General features: G+C 42.7%; 1 protein-coding gene across 3 annotated transcripts in view; it reads right to left on the reverse strand.

Annotated features, from left to right (window-relative positions):
- CPXM2 (carboxypeptidase X, M14 family member 2) overlaps positions 1-18,821 on the reverse strand; it is a 92,907-nt gene that overhangs the window by 61,851 nt on the left and 12,235 nt on the right. For 2 of the 3 annotated variants that reach the window (XM_044445712.1, XM_044445709.1), the window contains exon 2: positions 13,397-13,498. The exons of the other annotated variant lie outside the window; for it this stretch is intronic. In XM_044445712.1, the coding sequence (XP_044301647.1) occupies positions 13,397-13,498 (102 nt within the window). The remainder of the gene's footprint in view (positions 1-13,396; positions 13,499-18,821) is intronic. 3 annotated transcript variants of the gene reach the window in all.

Here is an 18,821-nt window from a genome sequence, read left to right on the forward strand (position 1 = left end):
AGAGAGAGAGAGAGAGAGAGAGAGAGAGAGAGAGAGAGAGAGAATTAAATATATTGATATGAAACAATTTAGTGCCCGGGGAGGGCGAGGGTAAAGAAATTTGCTTTTTTTTTAGCTAGGTAGCCAATATTCCAAGCAGTTGAAAAGCACAATAATTTCCCTTCATCCAAAGCGATCCCACTTTTTTCTGCTAGCAAATGCTTCCCTATTTGTGCTTCCTTAATAAAGCTCCAGCTTTGCCAGACACAATGAGGGATTTTTTTTCTTTTCCCATAGAACGTTCTTGAATTGTAAAATGTTTCCTTCTCCACGTGAGTTAATGAAATGGGAGGTAAACAAGCAGGGTTCTAGAAAGAAGCATTTATTCCAGCTCAAGGACTTTGGCCCATATCTTTCCATGTACAGCCTAGCCAGAATATGCTCTTGGTAATCCTATGGAAAACCAAAGTGAAGAATATTACTTTTCAATAAAGTGATTTAATATAGCTCAAATAGGTAATCAAGTACAGCCAAATATTAATATCCCAATTACAAGTTAAGATTTGCTTCTACATTTGTCTTCATAGAAATGAGAGAGAGAGAGAGAGAGATTCATGTTTTTTCAGAGTTTTAAGGGAAAAAAACCCTAAACTTCAGCTTTATTAGGCTTGTACATTTGTGATTCGCTTGAGGTTACTCCTCCACTGCAGCAAGGAATTGCCCAACTGCAGAGATCGTCAAAAGCTGTCTCTGGTGCACTGCTACTAGGAGGGAAATGAGGAGGCTCAGTGCTTATGGGCAAGGCAACTCTATGCATGTTTACATGGGAATAAGTCATAAGAACATAAGACCATAAGAAAAGCCATTCATAGATTCAAAGGATAGTAGGGTTGGAAGGGGCCAAATAGGCCATTGGGTCCAATTCCCTGCTAGCTCAGGACGCCAAGTTGTACCCACTCAGATGACTGTCCAGTTTCGCCTTGAATGTCTCTAGTGTGGGAGAGCCCAAGACCTCGCTCAGCAATTGGTTCCACAGTTGTATTGCTGTGATAATTAGCAAGTTTTCCTGGAGTCTAGCCTGAATCTGGCATGCTGCAGTTTAAGTTTGTTGTTCCATGTCCTATACTCAGGGATGAGAAGAGAGCTTTTCCTTTCTCTTTGTGAAAGACTTTCAGGTACTTGTAGAATGCTATCATATCCCCTCTCAATCTTCCCTTCTTGAGGCTAATATACCCAATTCTCTCAGTCTCTCATTACAGGGCTTGGTTTCCAGTCCCTGGATCATCCTTACCCTTTCCAGCTTGTTTGCATCTTTCTTAAACTGTGGTGCCCAGAACTGGACATAGTATTCTAGGTGAGGTCTGACTAATGCAGAGTAAAGGGAAACCAGTACCTCTCTTGTGCAGGAAATTATATTTCTATTTATGCATCCCAAAATAGCATTTACTCTTTTTACAGCTGCATCACATTGCAGTCTCATATTTAGCTTGTTGTCTACAACAACTCCAGAGTCTTTTTCTTCTTCAGAACTGTTGATCCAAGAATTCTCCATCTTGTTTCAATGCATTTGATTATTTTTTTTCCCTAGGTGGAGAACTTGTCATTTGTTCCTGCTGAATTTCATTATCCTGCTTTCAGCCCAGTGTTCTAGCTTGTCTAGGTCACCCTGGATCTTCTTTTTGTCTTTCAGAGTGTAAGCTATTCCACACAGTTTTGTGTCATCTGCAAATTTAATTATTTAATTTACCTGGACTTTCTCCTCTAGATAATAAAGATGTTGAAGAGCACGAGTCCCACTCCTCCACACTATCAATACATGTAAAAACTTCTTTCACATCTTCCCTTAGTTGCCTTTTATCTGTAAACTTCTTCATATTTGTCAATAGGATGGGAGCTGTAATCTGGCAATAGGGGGATTAAAGGAACCAGGTGTACTGATGGTAAGAATGAGGGAGCAATCTGGCCAGTCTTCTCATTTTAATTTCTCATGTTTAAGCCTCTGTGCAACTGAAATGGTTTTTCCTTCCAGATTTCCTTCCATGAATTTAACAATGATGTTCTTTAATTATATACATACACACACATTCATATTCACATTGGATCCCAAATGTTAAAAATGTTTTCATTTATTTATCCTTTCCATTTCTATACTGCACAGTAATCAAAGTTTTCTGGGCTTAAAAATACAAACAACAAATACAGAAAAAGCACAAAAATTCAGTATGCAAACATAAAAACAGCACTTAAAACAACTTGAGCAGTTTAAACATAAAAAAGCAAGACCAATATGTTTGTAGACACCACTGAATGCTTTGGAGAAGAGGGTAGTCTTAACCTGATGCTGAAAAGATAAGAGAATCGGAACCAGGCAAGTTTTAGGGGGAAGATCATTCTATAGTCAGGGGACCATGGGTGAGAAGGCCCTCTTCCCCAAAAGGATACCACGGCTGGTGGCATTGAAAGCAGCTGTGAGACCCAGGAGCACTAATGGAGTCACACTCCTCATGGTCTCTTTCGCACCGTAGGTCATCAGACAGGGATAACAAACCTGTGCCAAAACCTGGCCTGAATTCTGAATGAAATTGCTCCAAATAAACAGTCTAATGCAAGAATGCCTAGAGTTGGTTGGCCACCACCTGCTGAACAACCATGCCCAGGAAAGAAACGTTTACCACCAGCTTAAAGTCGTTGGATCCAGAGAGAATTTCTTGTGAAATGGTTGCAGCACTATCTCTTTCAGATGGCCTGGGACCACTCCCCATCTCCCTGGCCAAGCCAGCTGTTCTCTCCCTGCTATTTTTTTATAAACCAAGTGGGACAAGGGTCCCTGTGGAAGTAGTTGAACAAACCTGTGCAAGCACCAATGTCTTCGAACTGAACCAACTGACACTCAAAAGAACTGGTTCAGGCTGTGCTCTGGGTGACTCACCGGGACTGGAGCGCAAGTCCTGGCACGTGTAAGAGATTTCATCCTGGCAATGCCTAGCAAATATATTACAATGGAATTTGGACAGATCTACAATGTCCTTACAGTCACCATGTGAAAGACTCTGGATAATGCTAAAAAGCTGCACTGGACTGCATCAGACCAGAGCAGTGAGATTTTTATGTATTGCTTCCTTCATTGTCTACACATGTACCTGGAAATAGGCATATACCAGAATTCTATTACATTCCCTAGAGTTTTTTGCCTATCTGCATTCAAGCTGTCTCCTATTTTGTTTCATTGCTTTCAGTTCTGGAGTGTACTATGGCACCATGCAAGCTCTACAACAGAGAGAGGGAATGGATCGATTATGTCAACTGCCTGGGTCATGTTTGTACTCTACCAATTGACCAAGGTTTCAACAAGAGCACCAGACAGATCACCTGCCCTCTGGAAACCATTCACATCTATTAGGCCCCAGGAGTGGATCACTGCAATGCGTCCCCCAGCTTTTCCATTCTCAGTCCAAACCTCGACAGGCAATGACGTGAACGTGACAAAAAGATTCAGTCCCCGCCTGCAGATCAGATCCCATGGCTGGTTGTGGGATGGCGGGCAACATGCTGCATGTGTTGGGCTGATGGCATGTTAGGGACAGTCTAATGCTTGTCCTGGGAACCATGAAATCCTGAGCGGTCCCAGACAATGTACTCTCAGCACGAATGCTAACATCCCCAAAACTAATAACCTGGAGGACCTCAGCATCACAACAGAAACCTCTTTCAGCTCAGATGGGGAGACTGCTGGGTATGGTGGGGGAGGGGTGATACACCAGTGAAATCCCCAGTTGGTCCTTCTGGACCAATATAGGATGCAGACACTTCAGACCCATAGTCAGGTGAACAGGGAACCTGAAGAGAGGGAGAAAATTCTTACTATAGCAATCCCTACTTCCCAGCCCTCATGTCTGCCCAGATGTTGAATTAAGCACTCCAGTGGGCACAGATGAGACAGACTAACTCTTCTCTGTTCATCCACCCAAGTCTTGGTTATACCTGCAAGGTCAACTATCTCACCCTCTCTTTAAACATGGCAGAGGAAGGTCTTGTTTGGCACCAAACAGGCAATTATTAGCATCATCTGGAGACCTGAGGGCAGTCTGATAGGACAGATGCCAAACCACTAGATACAAGAAGGCCCGGCACAAAGCAGTATTGCCTGAGCCATGTTCCCCTTCCCTAGCGCTCCCAGTGCTTTCTTACTAGACTAATTAGGCCTTCCAGAGGTTCCCATGCTTGGCTCAATATCCTCCTCCCAAGCTACATGCTCAGGCTCTGTACAAAGAAAACTCTCCTTCGCCAAGCACTTGAGCAGTCACATTGACCGAGATTTTAGGGGGCAGGCCCTTGGCCTTGTGTCCACACCCAAAGCAGATCCCCAGAGACTGGTAACCTCCTTCAGGGCCAGCCGCACCACCCACAGGAGGATTGGTTATTTATGGGGCCTCTTCTTAGGACTGGTCCAAGCACAGGTGTCCAGCCCAGTCACAACACGGCCATCTGTAAACACTTGGCAGCAAGCAGCTACACCAGACAAATCAAACAGAACATGCAAAGAAAGGTTAAAGGCAGAAGAGCAAAAGACCTGACAGGCTTTTCACATTCATATAGATTAGGCAAAATGCGAGATGCTGCAGGTGAAGCTGATGTCTAGATGTCATCTGCCCATCCATCAGACCTATTTCCCAATAGGCATTGGTATTAGGAAAAAATGTTTGCAAATCTTTATAACTGTGTATTTAATGCAAAAGCATGCATATCAAGTGAATGTTTTAAGAGAGATGTACACAAAGATAATTATAATTGTTTGTGCAAACTTTTAAAAAATCCTCAAATTTCAGGAAGGGCTGAACTTAGGCTGGAGTTTAAAATGTAATGTTTGTGATGAATTGATCTTCAGACTAGAGAATTGGGGAACCTAAAGAAACTTAAATTGGCATGTTTGCCCATCCCTAATTTACGTCCTGTATTTTGCAAGCACAGGACATAAGCAGGAAGATGGGAAGCCAGCTTAGTTTATTGAAGGAAAAGAGATTGGTGTGAACACATACCAGTTTCCATTCAATGCTATTTCACACTTTTGAAAACTTGCTTCACTTTCAACTAATCAGGTCAAAGCCCAGGCTGCAGGACAGAACAGCTTTATTCAAAGGCTAGGTCTCCAGCAGGTAGAGGATATAGGAATTATAGAATCTGAATTCTAGTACAGCAGCAGTTTGAAACTACTCCCCATTGTCTGATGCCCATTCGCTAGCAGCTTGAAACAAATTGATGGTCTTGCCAAAATCAGTTACTAGGCACCATATGGTGAGAGCTCAACATTTGGCATGGAAAATGTTAATTACGATCCTGGGCAGGACAAAATCAGCTGGTTTGGGATATGATAGTAAGTGGTCACCAGCACTCGCTCTCCTGTCAGCAAAGCAGGAGGCAGAGCAGACTAATCTCCCTTAGCACACACAAGACTTTACAAGTCCTTTTCTGTGATCCAACTGTTATTCTCATATGGCTCCAGCCTCTTGATCATATTACTAGCAAAACCAAGGAAAATAGGAGTGGGAAAATTATCTACTTGGAATGGACATGTGTATGTGTTTAGTTTTTGAAATATCATCCTAATGTGACAAGATATCTGAAGCAGGAACACCTGCTTGGAGTTGGGACCAGCTTCTGAGTAAATAAAGGTCACATTAGGCAGGGTGCAAGACTTTGTTTTGGTACACTAATAATCAGAACTTGTTTCATTCACAACTCTGAATGCCAGTATGTTCAAAAAGGCACTTTTCAAAAGTACATTCTTTAAAATGTGTATTACCTGCCTCCCTTCCAATGCACCCCTTTGAAAAACATGCACAGAAATGCACACTTTCCCCACTAGAAAACAGGAGCTAGGCAAAGCGAGCTTCAAAGTGGGAGGGATTCATAACTGGCCACCCTACTTGTCACAAGACTTCTCAACATATAATTCATAGCATTGCATAACAGAATTCTAGAACAAGCCCAGCCAAAACTGTGGGAAGTGCACACCAAGTAACAATCCAATCAACAGTCCTTCAACTCACATTACCCTCTTAGGCACACACTGTGCACAACAGATTAATCACGGATTGACACTCAGCTCTAAAGATGATCAGCTGCCCACTTCAGTGATACTAGCGAGAGAGGCTATCATCTGGGAGCAGCGTACAGTCGCGGAAATAACCTTGCACACATTCTGTTCTTGCTGCCATCAAATTGCCCAGATTTCCTCTTCAAAACAGGAATTGGACACTTGTATAAATCTGCTAATCTAACATTGCATCGCTCTTAAGAGTGCACTGCATAAGACATTATTTGTGCATTGAGTGGCTGATTGACTGTAGGAACCTCACTTTTAAAGTGTGACTGGTAACTCTGGCATCTTGCCTTGAATGGATTAGAGTGGGGTAGCTCTGATATATGTTCTCGTACAAGAGCTGCGAGTTTGAATGGGATGCAGGGGTTGTAAGTGAGGACAATCTGAGGGGGCATGAAAATATTTGAAGATCCTACAGTCACAGTGCTCCCCAGTGAGTCATTTCCCCTCTCTTTCTGTTATATTTATGCAACCATCACAGGCAATGGCAATTTACCCAGAATGCCCCAGATGTAGATTACCCTGGACTGAGCTCAAATCAAGCGAATGTGGGACTTCTGTGAGAGGATGGGATAAAAAAGGCTTTCAATGAACAAATAAAAGCTTTAACAAAATAAATCTATAGATGCAAATTAATATGCAACACCTTTTTCTTTCAAGGGAGCAGTTGCTCTGTGATGCTTTTGTTTGCTGGGCTAAAGATTTCTTTGCCAAGGACTTATGATTCCCTGGAGGATGAAATGTCCAAAATGGTACTTATACCAGACATTGGCTATTCAGCCAATTACTTGAAAAGGAAGAAGAAAAAACTAGGTATACAAGGCAAACTAATATATATGGGTTGGGTTGGTCCTGCTGTACAGTAAACACATTCCTTAAAGCTGCATCTTCAGTTTCTATTTGTCATGGGATAATTAATAGTCTAAACTAAACTACTACTAATCTGTAGTCTTAACTGAAACAGAGAGGGCTTTTTAGAAGTACTCAAGCATCTTCTCAGAAGAAAGCTTTCTGCTTCCAGTTCACCTGATCCCACTTTATTTTCCTTCTCCATCATAAAGCAATATCCTTGCCTCTTTTAAGATACATGTGAGATCTCAGTTGAGTGTTCACTTTTTCATCTAATTGTTTTTTCCAGCCAGTCCCAAAAGTCCATTCCTGTTTATAGTTTCTTTCAAATGTATAATACAGCTTGCTTATGGTTACTCCCGAAACTCAGAATGTTGTAAGATTCTGTTAACAAAGCTGCTGTAGTAAGCAAGTATATATGATCCTTTGTGGAATCTTGCTGTTGTTGCATTTGATGTCAACAACTGCAATCAGTCAGAAATCAGAGACAAATACAAGTAGCTTTCAGCCAGAACAAGTTGTCCTGCCAGACAATGAAAATATCACAGTAATGTTTAGAAGGACTTTACTGGTGAGTATATAGTGATTATAAGCTGTTTACATTGATGAAACACTGATACAGTATAGTGGCAAAAAGCATACTATACTAAGTGGCAAGTCAAGGCACCCTTAAATCCAATTTTAATCATGTCTCAGCTAATGGCTGGTTCCTCATAACACAATAACTCATCATAGGGAACTAGCTATGGCAGGGTTCAACTCAACCTGGTTCCTCCAGAGTGACATTTTTTTCCCTGTCAAGCCGCTCTGAAAATCCATGTGCTGTGTTGCGTTGAACCACCCCTGTGAAGGGTTGCCACATAATCTGAACCTGGGCAAAAAAGCCCACCGTGGCTGATGGGAAGCAGCAAGAGAAGCACACGGCAGGAGGGGCAAAACCCTTTGCTGTACTTGCCGAGCTTGCCCAGGTCACTCATGGTAATGGCCATGTTGATCATCACAACCGAGGTGATCGCTACCACTGCGGTCATCACACCGCTTTGTTGCTCACCGAAGTGTCTTTACACTTTCTGGAGATTGCAAAGAGGGATATTTTGGAATAGCCAGTGACAGCTATTCCAAAGTCCCCAACTGTCACACTGGAGGGGTTGTCACTGGTTGACAACCTTTTTAAAAATGTTTGTGTATAAATGTTGGTGCAAAAGCAGTGATTTTTTCAGCTGGACTTCACACTTTACAGTTTCCTGTCAACTCTTCTGTCTAGCCCAGTAAAACCTAGTTTTCAGAGAAGCCCCTAATTTTAGCTGTCAAAAACAAGTGTTAACTAAAGGTATTTTCCCACAATCCTGAATGTAGGGAAAAGCTAGAGGCAGTGAGGTCTATAAGGTAGGGAAACATTCGACCCTCGCAAATCTCACTGTGAAAGGGCGGAAATGCTGTTTACCCCCTTTGGCAAACAAAGAACACTCACGGCTTTGCTTTGACTTGGCAGGCCACCTTTTGACAGCTGTGAGAGAAAGCAAAGTCAAGGGGGTTAAACCCCAACTGTTTAGAGACTCTCTCTCCAGGATGGACAGGTATACCAGGCATGTGTGAGGAAACTGACAGGGGTTGGAAATCCAGTGGATTTCCACAGTTTAGCACATGAAATCTGTTCTACCAGTCTGGTTCTGGCATCAGCTCAGTCTGACACAAATCAAGCCACATTATGGAATATGGAAATTAATGATAAACTGATATCAGAAATAAAAATTAAAAAGGGTTAATGAAAGCAAATGAATATAATGAAATTTGGGAAGATTTTGTAAAAGAAGTACTGATAGAAGGCAAAGGCTGTAAACCCAATCAAGATTATATGAATTTCTGGAGGGGATATGGGTAAAATTGAAGTATATTATATACGAGTATTATTAATTGTTATACTATGTGTACAATGGTAGTATTGGTCTCTGGGGTGGTGGGTGCACTCTTTCATTTATTCTTTTTTTAATTATTGTGTTCTTGTTATGTTATAGTATTATTGTTGTGATTGTATTTATGGTTTTTTCTGTCTAAAAAAAATAAAAAGAGGAAAAAAACAAATGAAGCCACATTTTAAAACCAATGTGGAGATTAGAGGAAATTTTGAGCCATCACTCCACAACTTCTACAAGTATATACAGTTTGGTCAATGGTCAGAAATGCTGAGACTTACTATCCCAAACATCCAGAGGGTATCAAATTAATTTTAGGCAAGTCATAATCTCTCAGGCCTCATTGTCTTCCCTCCCTTGATGTAAATGCTTTGTCAGACAAACTTGGGCATTGTCCCAAAGCATACAAGTTTCTCTATATATTGTCCTCTACACTGCCTTAGGAAGAAAATTTATTGTTTCCCGTAGTATAAAAATCAACAACTGAGGGCTTTTGCTCAGTTCCGTTTTCTGTGATTGATGTTGATGACTCACACTGAAAAACAGAAAAGCACTTTGCTCAGTTATTTAATTAGAAGTTTAAATCTCTTTTGTTGACCATTTGAAATTCAGAACATGTGAACCTTAAAGCTGATTAGCATCATGGTTAGCCCTAATACTGACATATATTCTAACCTTTGTTGTCAGATATGGTTTGTATATGTCCCATAGACTCAAGACCTTTCCACAAAGTTTTTATACATGGTCCTAGGAACTGCTTTATACCAGGTCAGAATATTTGTCCTTCTAATCAAATGAAGTCTGCTACCAGATGGCAAGGACTGTACCTTAGACCTTCCAAATGCATAGAATGTGCTCCACTACTACTGAAATATAATCCTTTCCCAAGGTAAACTTCTTAGATGTGCCACCTCATTCAACTGAAAGAAAGAATAGAAAGTTGCTAAGGTCTCCCATAAATTCACCTACTTAGTGCAGCTGTACTTAAATCCAAACCATACTTCCTATAACCATAATTAATTGGGTTTGGTAATTCCGTATTTATATTCTTAGAAAGTCTGTAAGGCTCAGTCCCTGATGCTCTCCAAAACTAGAGTCTAGGAAGAAGTGGATAATGAAGGTAGCATAAACCCCATATTATACTGCCATCATAATAGTGCTAGAAATAACTGTGGACAGATACAACAAAATGGTGCAAAGAAATTACCATCTGACATTAGCAATACATTTCTTCTGAAATTGCTTCCTGTTGGCATTCCCAAACCATCAGTCTTTTTAAATATGCTCTCCGTGAATCCACCAAGACTGGGCTATAGTTAAGGTTAAAACTTCAGTCCATTGAACGCAATGGGATGTGAGTCAAAATAAATAGATTTGCACTGCAAGTGTGCACTTAAATACTTAAATGAATGTAATTTGTGGGGGTGAGGGTCATTCTATTTGTACTACAGATGTTCAGTCATGGAGTTAACATTACAAAGATTCCTAGAGGAAACCAGCCAGGAAGTATTCAGAGAACCACAGATATGTAGTGGTTACTGAGTTCAGTATAAATCACTGGAGAATAGTTTGGCAATAGCCTAACATGGTTTATTGTTTCCCCATGAAGGCTTATTGTCCCCAGGTGATTCATTCTGTCTGTTGCATTAGCGAATCCGCAACTTCTGTGCCACTCTGCTAGTCAGGTCAGCTTTTAAAGAAATGCCCAGTCTGAAGGGTGGGAAGGGGCATATACTCTGCACTGTTTATGAGAATACAAGAAAATGCCATCTTTTCTACCAGATGCTTGGCAGAAATTGAATAAATCCTTTCCAAGAATAAGAGAAGGACAAAGGCAGAGTACGAATGTAGACCATATTCAGATGAAGCCTGAAAGGAATCTGTTCAGTTTTTTTTCCAAATAAAGTGGCTTCTCTTCAAAGGAAACAGAACCAACCCCTCTCTTGAACAAAGGTTTATTAGGACTCATGTTTTAGATATCTCTCATTACCCCAGCACAGCAAAGACTGTGGATATGTCCTTCAAGTCCTTTCTGATTGTTCAGGAAACTTTTTTCAGTTCACTGATAATTTGACTAGCCAAACACAATATGGTTAGTATTTGGCTCAGCTTAATGTGATACCTTCTCATTTTGGGAAGCACACAGTGGTGTTCCCTTGTCCCTGTAACAGTATGGAGACAGAATCTGTTGAATATGCTCATTTGTTGTGCAATTTCTACATTGGATCAGTAGCCATGGAGCCAACTGGGTGACTTTGGGCCAGTCGCAGCCCAACCTCCCTCGCAGGATTGTTGTTGTGGGGATAAGACTGAGACGAGGAGGAAGAAAATGATGTATGCCACTTTGAGTTTGTTCGAAGAAAAAAAAGGATATAAAGATAACAAATAAAAGGTTGCCCCATTATTGGCTATTGTGTCAGGTAGCCCAGCCTAACTATATATTAAATATCTGCTATCAGATAAAATCTTCTCACTGTAATGTTATTTGTGGCCCAATTCTGGTCAGTGAAGCACTATCCGTGTTGGAAGGTTGTTTCTCAGGGGCTACTATAGGGTATCTGTTTTTGTACATCTATGTTCCTGCCTTGATGAAACTTATGCCGTAATATTTTATTTTGTAAACACATAACTAACTGCGATTACTTCTGTTATGTTGGCTTCAGGATTTCTTAAATTGTAGATTTACATTTTTTATGTGTGTTTACTTTAGGCCACTTACAGAATTTTACATTACGGAATGGTGCATGAAAATGGTAGATAAAGAAAGAAATAAAAATAAAACTGAATATGCCCATTAAAAATAAGAACAACATTCTCCTCTTAGTCATTCCTGCTTCTTGTATGTAAAGCCTACAGACCTTCAAACACTTGAACAGGCCTGCCTTATGCTTTTTGCTTGCTGTCTGGAAAACATCAAATAATGAAAATTCAAATGCGGAACCAAGGCATGTTTCTTAATAATCAATTCTTTTTCAGAGTCCTATTTTATTTAAGTATTATTGGTTCCAACCAAAACTTACACCCAAAGCAAAAGACATTATGCTAAGATAGATAATCAGGGCTGCCCTGGCTTGGTCTCCTCCTCCTCCTCCATCAGCCCTCACACCACCTTTGGCTCATCCCCAGAGGACTCTGTAGTAGGGCTCCTCATTGCCTCAGTTCCTACACCAGCATCCTGGATCACTGCACTTACTGGCTTCTTGGGGAAGCATCCTTTAAATGCACACACACATCAGCTCACCAAATGAAGTCCATTTTCCCAGCCCTCACGAATGGGAAGTGTGATTTACAGCTGATTTCAGGTGGAAAGAATTTTGCCATTGCGGCACAGTGCAAGTCTGCCCTCTCCAAGCGACGCATCCCCATATTTCCCTCTTCTCTAACGCTTAGCCCCACACACTAATATCTCTGTCTGGTACATGCTGTCCTTGTCTCTGCTCTCCTCCATCTTGGGGGACTGCCTTGCTAGCAAACACCTATTTTTTAAGGCTGCTTCACCTTCTGTTACTGTAAGCACAACCATTCCCTAAGTACCTTCTCCCTCTCCCACACTTTATATCAAAAACATAAATGAATGCAAGCCCTTAGGAACACAGGAATGACTTTTTAAAAATATACATTTTTTTTCAGGGGCCATTGCTGTTGCACAAGAATTGCTGTTGAACAAATTGATTCTCTTCCATTTCAGTGCTTACATTGCTAGCTAGCAAATGCTTGTCTGGACAATGTATGCTTCACATTACACTAGAGCAAGCACACCCAGTCCCAAAGTGCCTCCACCTCTCTGATGATAGGCAAGCATTCCCATCTTCCCCTCTTCCCCTCTGACCCCTTTCTGGCTAGCAAGCAGATGCCATTAAAAAGGGCTGCTTGATGTTACAGGAATGTAACCCACCCACTCCTAAAGTAGGAATACGCACCTGAGAAGTTCCTTTTCTCCAGCCACTTTCAGCTTCCCACACCCTTCCTGCTCATCACTTCCCTTTCTTAATAAGAGTTACAGAACAGTGATCACAACACCTACTCAACTGGAAAGGGAAAAAAAAATTCACAGCCAAGCCGAGCAGAAGTTAGAGGAGGAAAAGTCTACAAATGAAAAGGTAGCTGTCATTTGCAAATCAGCATTTTCCCAGAAAGGTTAAAAGAAGTTTCAAATGTACGTGGGACGCCCCCAGTGCCCTTTCTTCAAGGTTTTTTGAGGCATGTGGCAGAAGGCAGTGAGAAGAGATGAAGGAGGATGGGGGCAGCACAAGCAAGATTGCAAGGAGCATCAAGAGTCTTTGCCTCTCCGCCAGGTAGTTCTCTAGCCATCCCTGGCAACCCATGATAAAATCGTCCTGTGGTGTTCAAACCATGTAACGAGCCACCATGGATATCAATAACTCTTAAAGAAGCCATGGGTTCTCAGGATGGCTTATCTCTGAAAAGTAAGCGATTCTGCAGAACCCATGCCCACTTCACAGGACACATGACCCCTGGCATGGCTGATCAGCCCAGGTGGGGGTTTTGTGCCAGGCGCACCAGGACAGAGCCACCTTAAAGCATCCCAGCTTACTTTCTCGAATGACTTCATGAGTGCTTCGCCTTTCATAGTTGCCATCTGGTGTTCTTTCATTGCTCTTCTTGTTTTTCTCACCTTTCTTGTTGCCATTTTTAGCTGACAAGAGATAAATATGTTACATCAAAACATAAATTCAACAAATCAATAAATTAACAACATGAAGAAAATGAAAGCCGTGTTTTTCAGTCCTTTCTGCTGTTGCCAAAAGTAAATTGGCCATTTCAACTTCTAATGTTTGTGTTCCAACATCAAATAAACACTGGATGTACTTCAGAAAAAATATGCATGTTAATCAATGTAGTGCAATCCTACACCTGTTTACTCAGGAGTAAGTTCATTGTCCTCAGTGGGGCTTACTTTCAGGCAAGTGATAAAAGACTAAGAACAACAGAATTATCTGTGCTTAAAGTTATGCTCAGACGTGTGAAAATGTGTAAGCTGTGCACCAGAGTTGCTGAACCACCCTCACCTGAGGGACAAATTCAAATTCATTAGCAGACCTTGAGCTCTGCATTTCAATGGTGGGTGAGGCCAAAGGTAAAATCAGGCAAAGGGGGCAAAAGTAAAATGCCAAAAATACCTATGCATACCTATTTACGTCCCTATCCATTCATACAAATACAAGCATATTTTAGCTTTAAACAGCTTGCTGTTAGTAATTAGGCCCTTAAAGAGACATTTCAGCCTGTGAAGCCACCAAGCAACTATCCACTGAGGAAAGGAGGTGTGGCCATGGGTTCTTGAGAAACCTGCAGGCTGGATTTGGCCTGCAGACCTGTGGTTCTGCACCCCTATTCTTCATGCAAAGGTGGGAGAGATCAGGAACAAGCATGCAATAGCTCTGCCCACCTCTGTGGTTCACATTGTTCATGGTTAGCACTACACTGGAGTCCCTTTCATTTGTGAGGCATCACTGTATTAGCTTTTTTTCTTTCTTTCTTTAAAAAATGCAATCGCTGCCTCCTGGACACAAGTTACTATATACCATGTGTTTACAGCATGTTTGGGTGCCACACACCAATGCATAGTATTGTCATTTTGCAAGAAATAAGACAAGTATGAAAAGTTATATATGTTTTATTGCTTGTGTTTAGAGCACAAACACACTTCACAAGACAAGAAATGTCACAAAGACAAAGCAGCAATTCTAAGAGAATGAGGAGGTCAAGCTGCTGTTGCAGGCTGCTTTTCTGTTTTCAAAGTCTGGCAATTGTATGTACATCTTCACAGCTGCAAAAGAACCCAGGCTTAAAAATAAAGTATATGGTTAATGAAGCTGCACAGCTCTGTAGGTGTGAAGTGAAAAACACCCACACACCATAAAAGAATACATTTCCTGCCCGCATAATCCAACCAAAATCCATACATGGAAAGAGCAGGGAAATGTCACAAAATAGGTTTGATGGCAGTAAAGTCATTCCTGCAAATCAGAGTAATAAGTGTTAGATTAAAACAGCCATGGGTTGGTAGTGCCCAGACGCCGTAATTGTAGGGGAAAATCTCCTGATAAAAGTAGCTTGGAATACAAGCAAGATACTAAGGGAGACAACGCTTCAGGACGCAGTCTTGGGGCCTTTTGGATGGGAGATGGAGATGATGATGACGATTGCATTTATGTACCTCCTTTTTTTCTCTTTCAAGGAAGTCCAGGAGACTTCATCCTTCTCCCACTCCTCTCTATGTTATCCTCTCAACAATCCTATGAAATAGTTCAGGCTGAAATTTAGTGAGTGGCTTAAAGTGACTCACACAGTTTCATTGCTGGGTGTGGATGAGAACCCAGATTTCTTCAGTCCCAGTCCAGCACTCTAACCACTACATCATGCCAACTTTTCCCTGGCTGTACACCATATGTATTCCCTTTATTATCTTTTTGTGTCTATGTACAAGTGTAGGGCATCAAAGTCTCTCGTCTGCCTTTGGACTGTGAACAGAATTATTTATCTACTTCTGGGTATCACATTTCACAAAATGACCCACTCAAAGCAGCAAGAATCTAAGGTACACCAATACATTATTTGGAAACGCTTTACAGAAGTTAGGGCCAGGTAAATTAAGGTAACTAAGAAATAATTGTCAGATCCAGTTAATTCTCTGTTTCATATTTATTTATTTTATTTATTTAACAGACTTATATGCCACCCCATTCGCCTAAGCCTCGGGGCAGCTTACAAATAAATAAATATCATTAGTACAATAAAATACAGTTGGAGTCATCCTGGCCAAAGTTGTTAAAATCAATAAATAAAATCAACAATTAAAATGACGTTTAAATAAAAAGGTCTTGGCCTGGCACCGAAAAGCAAATAATGATAGCATCAGGTGGACCTCTCTGGGGAGCTCATTCCATAGGTTGGGCGCCACCGTAGAGAAAGCCCTCCTCCAGGTGCTCACCCTCCTAATGTCCTTCACGGAGGGCTCCCGGAGAAGGGCCTCTGCTGCCGATCTCAAGGGGTGGGAGGGCACGTATGGATGTAAGCGCTCCTTTAGGTAACCAGGACCCAAGCCGTTAAGGGCTTTATAGGTGATAACCAACACCTTGAATTGGGCCTGGACTTCAAGGGGAAGCCAGTGAAGCTGACGGAGGACTGGAGTTATGTGAGCACAACACCCAGTCCCCGTCAGCAACCTGGCAGCTCTATTTGGCACCAAGACCGTCTTCAAGGGCAGCCCCACGCAGAGCGCGTTACAGAAGTCTAGTCGGGAAGTCACCAACACGTGTGTCACTGTCACCAGGCAGTCGTTCTTCAGGTAGGGACGCAGCTGGTGAATCAGCCAAAGCTGAAAGAAAGCGCTCCTCGCTACTGCTGTTACTTGAGCTTCCAGCAAAAGCTCTGGATCGAGGAGCACTCCCAAGCTGCAGACCTTGTCCTTAAGAGGGAGTGCAACCCCATTCAGGACAAGATCAAGGTCCCCTTCCCCGAAGCTCGAGCCGCCTACCAACAAGACCTCCGTCTTGTCTGGATTGAGCTTCAGTTTATTGGCCCTCATCCAGCCCATTACCTCGGCCAGGCACCGGTTCAGTACAGCCACTGCCTCACCTGGATTGGTGGAAAATGCGAGGTAGAGCTGGGTATCATCAGCATACTGATGATTCCGCAGCCCACACCTCCTGATGGCCTCCCCCAGCGGTTTCACGTAGATGTTAAATAGCAAGGGGGACAAAATAGATCCCTGTGGAATTCCATGGCATAACTGCCATGGCGCAGAGCCATAGTCTCCCAGCACCACCTTCCGGAATTGGCCATTGGGATAGGAGCGGAACCACTGCAAAGCAGTGCCTCCAACCCCCAGTCCTGCTAGTCTATCCAGAAGGATACCATGGTTGATGGTATCGAAAGCCACTGAGAGGTCCAGGAGGACCAACAGGGACACACTCCCCCTGTCTCTCTCCCTGCACAGTTCATCATACAGGGCGACCAAGGCAGATTCAGTACCATACCCAGATTTGAAGCCGGACTGAAATGAGTCCAGTTGATCAATTTCATCCAAGAGTGCTTGGAGTTGTTCTGCCACCACCTGCTCCAACAGGTGGTGGCAGAACAAAAACGGGATGCCCAAAAACAGGATGTTGGCCACCGGTCTATAATTGGTGGCCATCTCTGGATCCAGGGATGCCTTCTTTAGCACTGGTCGGACTACCGCCTTTTTAAAGGGGCAGGTACCTGGCCGTCCCTTAGAGAGGCATTGACAACCTCCAGGATCCAGGTCCCTATCCCGTGCTTGACGTTGTTAAGTAGCCAAGATGGGCAAGGGTCCAATAGGCAGGTGGTGGGATGTACTTGTCCAAGCACCTTGTCCACATCATCAGGCCGCAATAACTGAAACTCATCCAATAAATTAGGACCAGATGGCAACATTGGTTCCTCCCCTGAAGGCTCTGAAATACTGGTGGAGTCCAGCTCGTGATGAATCTGTGCGATTTTCTCCTTAAAATGCTTGGCAAAGTCGTCACAGCAGGCCATTGAGGGCGGTACAGGGTCTTTCTTGGGGCCAGGATGAACTAGCCCTTGTACCACCCGAAAAAGCTCCGCCGGACAGCAATTACAAGACTCTTCAGGATGTAGAGACAACAGAACAACAAATGAATTAGAAAAAAATGAATAAATGGTTAAACCAGTCAAAGGACAATTTCAGTCATCAAAAGAATACTCACGGCAAAATCCTAACTCTGACCAAAGGCTACTTACTCCACAGGCATAAATCTGTGACTGCTGGTGTCCCACTGCTGGAGGGGCAAAACAAGGTGGGCTGGGGGATGTCAAGGGTGGCCAAGGATCTAATCCTAAGTCTCATCATTCTTCCACAGAAATGAGCCCTAAACAATAGCAGCCCTGGAACTAGCATAGTTAGCCCCCATTGATTTGGTTAATCAGGGTGAAGAAGAAGACTCTCACCCACCCTCCACAGAAAATATCTGAGCGATTTTCTCCTTGAAGTGCTGGGCAAAGTTATCACAGCGGGCTACAGATGGTGCCATGAGATCTTTTTTTGGGCCATGATGTACAAGGCTGTGTTCCACCTGAAAAAGCTCTGCCTGACAGCACTGTGAGGAAGCAATGGAAGCGGAGAAGAATTGCTTCTTCGCTGCCCTCACCACCTCAGCGTAGGCCCGATAGTGGGCTCTTAAGTGTGTTCAGTCACATCTTCCTCTTATCTTTGCCACTTCAATCTGGCTGAATGTTGGAAGTGGTGGTTGCTCCACCATGGACTGACCAACAAGAATGCTGTACCTATTACTAACAGTCTATTAGACAAGAATAACCTGCAATGACAGCACACAATGCAAAATGGGTATGATCAAAGCTTCCAAAGAATAGTGCAAACCTTGAGGTGGCTGAAGGGAGTCTGCAGGTCTGTTGAAAGCATCCCCATGCAGAGAGGGAGGCCTCCTGGTGGGGTGCTCCTTTTGCTGCCAGGGGCCCACTGGTCCAGCCATGCTATGCTCCATGGGTAAAGAAGACCATGGCAGTGTTTTACTAATGGGGTGGCCAAAATTAGACATTTGGTTGGTGGAGCATGCTGAAGACCCACAGAAACCTAATTATTACTGCTCCCCTATTGCTTCCCAAACAGACCCTACCTATAGCACTCTTTCACTTGGCATACATCCCTCAATGCAGAACACAATGGTTTGGATGGAAGAACAAAACCTCCTGCAGGAAAAGATAAAAAGCCGAACCAAGTGACCTCCATGTCTTTCTTCAGTTACTGCAAGCCAGGATGGTGTTTGATCTGGCAGTGGCTGTATCCTATCTGCCAACTTCCATACAACTGCTATTTTTACTTTATTCAAGCAGGGAGGGGCATTAAATAATGATCTTATTGTATGAGCAGGCACGTTTAGCTAACATATGGGAGCTGTCCTAACAACAGAATCAATTGTATGGGGCAGTGGAGGGAAAGCAGAACTAGAGTT

The sequence above is a fragment of the Varanus komodoensis genome, unplaced genomic scaffold (assembly GCF_004798865.1).
Source record: "Varanus komodoensis strain SLA01 unplaced genomic scaffold, ASM479886v1 scaffold49, whole genome shotgun sequence".
Classification (NCBI taxonomy): domain Eukaryota; kingdom Metazoa; phylum Chordata; class Lepidosauria; order Squamata; family Varanidae; genus Varanus; species Varanus komodoensis.